Raw genomic sequence first — 9817 nt, forward strand, 5'->3', positions numbered from 1 at the left:
CCCCCCCCAAGTTACTGCCAGGACGCTGCTTTCCATGCTGCCCAACTGCATTTCTGTAAATGGGCATTGTATCAGTATCAGCTGATGTGGCTGATTTTAATAATCAGCTGTTGGTATTGGCCAAGAATACCTTCAGTGGTGCACCCCAGAGCCCCTAAGTGTCCACTAGTTCCTTTTCTGTGTAGATTATGCAAGCTGTCACTAGCTCTAAGTGAGATTGGGACTCTACTATGTTTAAGCAAGAACCAGCATATACTAAGAGAGTTGCTGTCCGAACAGTATGGAGTCTAATGGAAGGACGGAGAGATGCATTACTCAAAGATGGAGTGAATATCAGAGTGGAGTGTCATCTTCAGTCTTGGTTTTGTTTTGTGAGCTGTTCATACTGCCTCTCTGACCATATATTAAGAGTTGTCTGCCACATCTGTAGAACCAGATGCTGATCTGTATATTTCTTTTGCATGTAAAGACACTCAAGACATGCCCTCATGGACTACTGTCAGCTGTCCAATTTCAGAAACTCTTTGAAGAACTTGACAAAGACTCTGTTAAACAGGTATGTGACTTAGCAACTATTTATATAACACTACAAATGTCTTTATGATTTACTTGAGCTATACAGACATGAAATTGAGGGGAAAAAATATTTATGGGACCTGAGAAGGGTCATTGATTTCACTGATTGTTCATTGTCTAATTCATAAATAGTTCTCATTGGGACAAATTCTTTTCTGAGACACCAGACAAGGTTATTTGGGTAAATGTGATATCTTTTATTAGACCAGCTGAATAGTTGGAACTTCTTTACAAGCTTTTGGGCCCAAATACCCTTCTTCAGGCCTAGGGAGAATCTGCTGGAGTTTGCGCTCTTCTGGGTGGAATAGAAACTTAAGCTAAGATGCAAAATGCGGTCTGTGAAAATGCAAATGTGTGGCAAGGAAGATCAGAGGGGAAGAGAGAGAAGCTTTTACAGCATTTCAGTTCAGAAGGTAATACACTTGATCTTAGCCCACAAGACCAAAACCATCCCAAAAACCCAAATAAACATTCATGAATATCTATTATGAGGAATTTTTAAAAGATTTGCTTAAGCAGAGTGGGTGTAATTTTTCTTTTATTAGAAAATATGGCTAGTAACAAGAAAACTTGAAGATGAGTTGTATAGACACTCTGGATTTACCCAAAAGTTCACCTGTAATTTAATTATTTGATCTTTATAAGTGCTGGAAAGTCAAACTGCTGTACATATTTTTTCAAGTTATTAGACTGTTTGTAAGAATTAATTTTTTAAGTAAGATAAAGTTTGCATTATGTTGAACAACATTTATGCAGTCACATCCCAGTCCCTCAGATCAACTTTGGCTTTTTACAGAGGACCAGTATTGCAAATTGCAGTTACGATTTCCATGCAGAATTACTAGAGGAGCAGGTAGAATATAATCTTCTTAAACCCTTTTTTTTTCTTTTTCATAGATTCATAGAAGTAGGGTCTGAAGGGACCTTGCAGATCTTCAAGCCTGACCTGCTGCCCTACTTTTCTTTCAAAGTATCATGGATGAGATTAATGAAAAGGCGAAGTAGGGCAAATGAGCTTGTGAATAAGTGAAGCACTTAGAACTGTTCTTACAGGAGACGCTCCCATTCTAGAGCAGTTCATTGTCTCCATCTGTTTGCCTCTGGAGGGCAGCGTCTGTGCCAAAGATGATGACTATTTGTTTGAAGTCTTGCTTCCCAGCCCTTGAAAGAAAGCACAGAACTTCTTTTTTGGCACCAGTGAAACAAGATCTTGAAGCATGGCTGTATTTGTTGGGCATAAAGGGCACTGACAGACATGGGGGGCGCAGGGGGGGGCAGTGCTTTATCAGAAGAGGAATTGTGTCAATTTGATCTGGCTTGTTCAGCATCTTTTATAGATTGCATGCGTCTGCGGGGCTTTTTGGCACTTTTGTCTAATAGCTGATTCAATCTATTCACCCATTCAGCTTCAGATATTAGATAAAAGTGCCAGAAAACCCTGCTGAAGTGCGCAATCTCCACAGATGCTGGGTGAGCCAGGTCACACTGATGTGGTTCCTCTTCTGAGCATGTGCTGCATTGTGGTTTGTTTTTTTTTGGTTGTCCCTACAGCTGTCAGTAGCTAAAATGTTTTTCCCATCCCATGAGACTTCTCAAAATTTGAAGTCTGGTTCATTTTGATATGGGACAGGAACATTTCTGAACAATTTTAGAGAGGGGAAAGGTGGAAGAGATCCTTACATAGTACATAACATAGTTATGTGGCCTAAGTTAATCTGTCTGGTCTGTCATCCTGTCCCATGCCAGCTGAGTGCCCTAGTTATGAGGGTCTTTTTTCAGGAATATATGTCTTTGGTTATGACCAGAAATTCGTCCAGGCCCCAAGAACTCTGTCTTGTTGAAACCAGTATGCTTCCATGCAACATCTTCATTTTGACAAGTCAGCATTTTTCTACCCAAAAACCTTTCATCCAAAATTTCCTGATTAGCCCCATCTTAAACATAAAAGTTGAATTTGGTTTAACTTCAACTGATTATAAAGCCTGATTTATTCAAACTGGTTCTGATCTTTGTATGAACCCTCTTTATTTTGTTTAAATTAAACCAATTGCTCTTCAATTTTAGCTACGCTGAAATAATTACCTCCCCATCTTTTTTTGTACCAATTTAACTACATTGGTTAAAAATTGCATCTTTAGCACAACTTTGGATGTAGACCAGGTTGTAGGAAGAAAATTACTGGCTTGGTCAGCTGTATAACTGAGATCTGAAATTTGAGTTCATTGGAATTCTGCTGCCTGCTAATATTCATATTGACTTAATCCGTTATGCTTAAATTGGGCCTTCTTCCCTACTACATTAACAAAAGATTTAGATACATTAAGTCCTTTGTGCTTTTTTTTCTTCTCAGCATCCTGCTAAACCAGAGTATCAGTCTCCCTTCCTGCAGAAAATGCAATTTGCTTTTGGCCATCCCTACTTCAGCTATATAGGGAATGTTGTAGCCCTCGCAAATATTATTTCTATCTGTGTAAGTATGGATTTTCTTTTTCTCTTATATTTCACAAGCAATATTTAAAGCTAAGTAATAACTTAGTTTTTAAGAAGGGAGTCTGCACAACATCATTCTTCTTTGGTACTTAAAACCCTTTCTTGTTTCTTTTTGGGATGTGCAATGGGAAAAACAGCCTTGATTTGATAAGGGTACAATGTCCAGCTGCTGATTCATTAGAAGTTGCTATTTTTTTCCAGGTGGTCTTGGTAATGGATGCAGATAAGCAGCCTTCTGAACGAGATGACTTTTTCTTAGGGGTAAGCTGTATCAGTGTTTCTATAAGGTTGCCTTTGCTCTTCAGAGCTTGATTGTAACAACTCTTTTTTCATTCTTTACCCTTTCAAGGCTATAAACTTTTTTTTCATCCTGTATTATCTGCTGGAGATGTTGCTAAAGATCATGGCAATGGGATTAAGAAGATATTTATCATATCCAAGCAATAGATTTGATGGCCTATTGACTGGCATTCTGCTGGTAAGTCTATGGGGAAATTTCCACTCCGTTCTTGGATGTGAATTTTTAGGGTGTTTTGGATGTATGGTCAGTGTCATCTAGTTGAACAAAAGGCATGACATTTTTATATAACTGTGGATGCATGGAAAAACTAACTTACAAATTGAAACTTTTTTCTTCATATATGTATCTTAAACCAAGGCTGAACCATAGATAGGAGCTCTGTGGAAGTGCTTGTTGTTGCAACTGATTGGCATGTAAACTTAATTTGAGCAATGTTCTGTGTCCTCAACAGCTAGAACAGTTTGGTAATATACTAATACTCAAGTGATAGTCCAGAATATCCAGCTCTGAGGTAGATGCATTGCTTCCTCTCACTTTGGAGGGAGACCATTTTGGAATTGAAGGCAATGTCAGTTTTTGCGCAGACATGATAGTGTTGAATCTGAGACTTTATTGAACAAAAATAATTAAGAGGTAGCGGGATTGTTTTTGTTTTCTGGGGTTTTTTTGTTTGTTTTAAGGGGCACAAATACCATTTTTAAGTACCGTATAGTTTGGGCCCCTAGCTCTCTTAAGTACTCTGAAAAGCTCTCAGGGCCCTGAAGAATCTTTTACTACAGTAGTAGTAAAGGCCTGTGTATCTTCTGTTTATGTTCTAAAAGTAGTTTAATGATACCCTCAAAGTTCAGGTGCAAAATCCTTACACTTTGTAAAACTTGCTATTTCTGACCTTCACATTCCATCAATTTAGGGCTTTTTAAATGTGTTGCAGTCCTGAAGCTGGTATGTAGCTTGCTACTAAGTCCTACACAAACAAAATTCTGCATGCAGCTTACCTTTACTCTGTATAAAAAAAGGTGAAACTCTCACTGCTGGTTTTGAGTGGTGAGACAGGATTAACTCTGAGGTCTGATAGCGGAGAAATGCCAATTATATAGTTTTGTAGCGAGCCAAATTAGTGGCTTAGATCTCTCAACAGTGACCTTTTGCAAGGAGCTTGAAGACAAATTATTGATATTAAAATGAAGTACAGTTATGTTTCTTTTCTTTTGCAACTGAAGGTTTTGGAGATCTCGACTTTTGCTGTGTATGGATTTCCTCACCCTGGATGGTATGTGTTCTTTGAGTGGTTACAAGTATTCCAAAACTGGTGTAAATATGCAAAGTAGAACTTGAATCCCATAGAAAACTTCCATGGTAATTAGGTAATGGCCCAATCTCTTGGTATAACTAGCTTCATCTGTTTTTATTTTTAAGGTAGGATAGACATTAGGCCAGTGATTCTCAGCCAAGGTGCTGTTGCACCCTGGGGTATGTAGCTTGAGAGACTATCAAGGGTGCCACACAATGTTAATGCTGTTAAGTGTGCAGACAGATTTCACAAGATTAATCAAGAGATTTCACATAGGAATCCATAGTGTCAAAAATGTGCTGACCTGTATGTAGGCTTTCTGAATTTTTGGCAACAGGAATATGCTGTATTATTTTTCTGTAGGTAAAAAAAAGTGAAAACTTAGCTGGCATTTTTGAGGCACCACTCAGAAGTCTAAAAACATTGAACCACTGCATTGGGCATTTGACACCTTAGCTGTCTGCTATATCTTGCCAAAGCTACTAAGAACCCTACAGGGTTGTTGGTTGTAGCCATGTTAGTTGAAGCACATAGGCAGACAAGGTTCTTTGGGTAAAAGAGAGATCTTTCTTATTAGACCAACTAAATAGTTGGAAAAATTGTTCTTTGCAAGCTTTTGGGCACACACACCCTTCTTCAGGCCTAAGGAGAGTCTCCAATGGATTCTCACTATGCCTGAAGAAGGGTGTTTGTGCCCAAAAGCTTGCAAAGAACAATTTTTCCAACTATTTAGTTGGTCTAATAAAAGATATCACATTTACCCAAAGAGCCTTGTCTGCCTAAGAACACTACAGTAATTCACTTTTGCAGTCACTAGAGGTCAGGCAATGCAGGGAATTGAAAGAACTATTTAGTTAGGACCTATGGCAGAATTCTGAAGAGGTATTGTATTGGTTTGAGAGACAGGTGTCTGTATGTTGTATTAAATCTAAATTAGACTAGTGACGGAGCAGAGCAGCTGCTTCCTCTTTGGTACATTTCCAAAAAATACCTGAAGCTCTCAATTCATTATATTGCAACATAAACTGTTGCTAATCCTATGCTGTTTCAGAACAGACTACAGTAAAGCTAACGGTATAGTGTCCGATCATGTTTTTCACTGTAGATTTGAAGTATGTGTTTTCTTTTGTGCTGTAGCTGTAAGTTGAAGTAGAGGAGAATATCTGTCCTTTTTGTGGAATTACTTTTCCTTAAAAAATCATGGGGGTGAGGTGGGAAATAATCAAGGAGGGGGTTTGTATCTCATCCCTTTATATGAATTGAAGCTATTCCACAATACTTCCTTGGGTTACAGGGAAAGATGGTTTGTGTTTTATATGTCAATAATTGTTTGGGTGTTTAACCTAGTGCATTCAAACAAATGAACAACCCTCCCTCCCACACCTGTTTATTTTGGCACACCTTTGGGTTGTATATCTGTTTAAAGTGGTGGTTGAAAAAACTCTTTTGCCAGGGTATTGATAATTTTAAGCAAGTTTAATTTATATTAGCTCCCTGAAATTAATTATATTGCCAAGCAATTGTTTCTTGCCTCTTATTTAAATATGGGCTTGTTCTTGCCTTTTATTTCTATAAGAGTAGCATTGAGAGGTACTAGCTTAGAGCTGGGGAATCCGCTGTGGAGGCATGCTTGTGTGTGCATGCTCTTTGTTCTTTTCAGAGACTAAAAAAAAATTATTGGACAAAACGGCCTGCAGTCTAAGGAGCAGACGTACAGATAAGTTACTGTCAGGTAAAAGAGGCTGTGGCCATACCCTTTGTTGGCATTCTCTTATGCTATAAGTGGAGGCTAACCCATGGTAGCTTACTCCCCTTTCACTGATGGGTTTAGATTCCACTTACTGTGTGTGTAAGAGAGCATGAGCATGAACATGAACAGTTTGTTGCATCAGGAATGCCTGATACATGGTGAAATTCCCAACCACTTCCACAGTGGGTCAGCTGTACATCCATACCCAAATTAACCAGTTGGGTGTCTTGGCATTGACAGTGTGTGTTCTGTTAGCCAGCTTTGTGCCTGTAGGTGTGACGTAATCAAAGGCAAGGTTGAGCACTTGGTGTGTTTTCTACAGTGTGCTTCTCAGGTAGTAATTTTTGCAAAACTTTTATTTTAAACTTTTGGATTGAGTATTTTTGCCATATGAATCAAGCCCTAGTAATTTTCACTTATTTACTAGGGAGTTTCCAGTTGCTACTTGTGTTGTCTTTTTTCAGCAAGACACACACCATGTGTATTCCAGTCTAAAACCCAGCTTATACTAGTGCTGAGTTTTCAGATCTGACCTTATTGCTTAAATAAGACAGAATTCTGCATGTTGTAAGGCATGGGTGGGTGTAAGAGCGCTTCATGCTAGGCCCTAGATTTATGCAAACTAAATGTGGCAAAAAATAACACCTAATAGTGTATTAACAGCTAGCAGTGCATGGCCCTTATATAATGGGCTTCTGGAATTTCTATGTAATACTTTTGCATGTATTCCAAATGTAATTAATCTGATATGGACATCCTTTAACATAAGGTAAGAAAGGATGATCCCTGAAGTAATGGAAGAAAGCTTGCAAATAATTGGATTTGTTCTTTCTTTGGGCCGAATCATAAAAACCTTGTAGGATCATACAGTGCTGACAGACCTGGGGGGAAAAAAGGGGCTCTATTGGAAGCAGCAGTGCATTACTTCAACCTTGCTCCTCAGCATCTGTATAGACTGCATGCTTCAGTGAGGCTTTTTGACATTTTTAGCTAAAGCTGATTCAATCAGCTACTAGATAAGAGCCAAAAAAGCCCCGCTCAAGTGCCTGATCTCTACGGAGACTGGGAAAGCCAGGTACAACTAATGTGCTGCCTCTTCTGGGCATGCGCTGGGCTTGGTGCGTGGAAGTAAAGCATTGGGTCCCTCCCCCTTCACACCCCCCACCATGTCTGCAAGCAGCCGTAAAGTCTAATCTGTGCGCTCTCTCATGGAATCTCTTTCTAAAGTCCAGGTGGGTAGGGCATCCTGCAAGTGTAGTGACAATCATATGCACTGCTATGACTCAAGCTAGTTTCTTTGCTTGTGACTTGGGATCTGGGTCTACCATGGTTGCTGCATGCTCCTTGTGGCAAAGGGTGATTGCACATCAGCAGTTGATGAGCTCAGGACTCAAAAGACCAGCAACTCTTTCAGCAATTATTCAAAAAATAATTGTTCTCCTTCTGAGGAATAAGAACAGGGACTCCTTGGAATTTGGCTGGCTTTGCAGAAAACAGCATAGTTGGCCAGGCAGTTAATTCACAAATAAACACCTGGATTGCATACTTTACCTCCAAGCTTTGCCATCACTTCTTGATTGCAACTAATAAATAAATATCCTCTCACATTGGTCATTAGTATCTCCTGTGGCTGAGATTCCTGAAAGGTAGAGTCTGATCCATGACAGTACTTACGTTTATACAGCAAGTATGTATAGGGCTATAAAATTTCCTTTTCCTAAAAATTATTAATCCAAAAGGGCTGAAAAAATATGACTAACTTTGGAATTAGCTGTGTCTTTTAGAACCTTTCTAGCTCTCTAACTTTTTATATGATTCATCTTTTTCAGGAGACCTGAAATGATGGGCTTGCTGTCTCTGTGGGATATGGTGCGGCTGGTGAATATGTTAATTGTATTCAGATTCCTCCGGATTATACCTAATATGAAGGTGCTTATGTCTTGTTTTCTTCTTCCTCACCTCCTAGTTCCATAATTCTGAACTAATCAAACTTATAAATCATCATAGGTTTCTCAAAATGCTATGTAATTGTTTGCAAACTAGGTGTATATGAATTGGATTTATAACCCACAAGTTCCTGGCTCTCTCTGTTTTAGATAACACCTCTTTTTTGTTTTTGTTTTTCTTTTCCTTCAGCTGTGGCCATGCAGCATGGAAGCTTTGACAGTGTCACCGCAGTTGACCTGGCTCTCAAATTGTGTTGTATGCACATCTAGATGCACTTGGCCAATTTCATAGTGTTCCCAGAGCTCACGGAGAAGGGAGGACATTTTTGGGTTACAGCTAGCAAATAATCCCAGCCAAGTTTACTCTCTTCCCCCCCTCCCCGCCATCTTTCTAGATTCTTGCGTCTAGCACTGCCGTAACTAAGTGTGTAGGTTTTACACAGGTAGAGTTGCAATAACATGCTTATGTTAATGGGAAAGTCTTCAAAACCCTTAAAATCCCATTTTTTCCTTATGCTTTTCCCCTGACTGAAATAGACAAATGGGGCTACATTGCAAATGAGGAATTCTAATAGTTCAAAGGTGCTTTACTGGTTTCCTCAACTAATGTTGCCAAAAGTTTGTTGTGCATCTACTTTGAATGAGACAACAGCTTTCACTTGTGGGCTAGATCCAGGCTGAACCTGGATGAACACAAGGAAAATGCTGGTACTTACTCTGTAACTCAAATTACTTGAGTTCTTCTCTAAATTCTAATGCCCAGGCTTACTTTTGATTTAAACCATGAGCCAAATTTTATCACAGATGCAAAGAGTTGGTTGTGTGCTTGGAAATATTTCCTTTAAACGCACCGGTATTTCATAGACATTAGGGCTGGAAGGGACCTCAGAAGATCGAGTCCAGCCCCCTGCCCGAAGGGCAGGAAGTCAGGTGGGGTCATAGGATCCAAGCAAGATAAGCATCCAATTTACTCTTGAAGGTGTTCATTGAACCGGTGGCAGGCTGTTCCAGACCTTGGAGGCTCAGACAGTAAAGAAATTCTTTCTGATGTCCAGCCTGAAATGGTCTTGCAGGAGTTTATAACTGTTTGACCTTGTCATCCCTTGGGGTGCTCTGGTGAACAAACATTCCCCCAGATCCTGGTGGTCACTGCTGATAAACTTATAGATGGCCATCAGGTCACCCCTGAGCCTACGCTTTTCCAGGCTAAGGAACCCCATGGCGCTTGGACTGTTGTCGTAAGATCTGCTTTCCTGACCTCTGATCATGTGCGTGGCTCTTCTCTGGACTCTCTCAAGCTTCTCCACATCCTTTTTGAATTGTGGAGCCCACAACTGGATGCAGTACTCCAGCCACGGTCTCACCAAGGCTGAGTACAAGGGGAGAATGATGTCCCGGGATTTGCTTGAGAAGCATCTATGGATGCAAGCCAGCATTTTGGTTGCTTTACTAGCTGCAGCATC

General features: G+C 39.8%; 1 protein-coding gene across 1 annotated transcript in view; it reads left to right on the forward strand.

The window, feature by feature from the left end:
• Positions 1 to 9817, forward strand: part of TPCN2 (two pore segment channel 2) — a 51239-nt gene that overhangs the window by 27361 nt on the left and 14061 nt on the right. Inside the window, exons 13-18 of the mRNA XM_019551433.1 lie at positions 470 to 556; positions 2927 to 3046; positions 3268 to 3327; positions 3416 to 3544; positions 4588 to 4637; positions 8238 to 8337. Coding sequence (XP_019406978.1) covers positions 470 to 556; positions 2927 to 3046; positions 3268 to 3327; positions 3416 to 3544; positions 4588 to 4637; positions 8238 to 8337 — 546 coding nt within the window. The remainder of the gene's footprint in view (positions 1 to 469; positions 557 to 2926; positions 3047 to 3267; positions 3328 to 3415; positions 3545 to 4587; positions 4638 to 8237; positions 8338 to 9817) is intronic.

This window comes from Crocodylus porosus, unplaced genomic scaffold (genome assembly GCF_001723895.1).
Source record: "Crocodylus porosus isolate Cpor-Errol unplaced genomic scaffold, CroPor_comp1, whole genome shotgun sequence".
NCBI classification, from domain to species: domain Eukaryota; kingdom Metazoa; phylum Chordata; order Crocodylia; family Crocodylidae; genus Crocodylus; species Crocodylus porosus.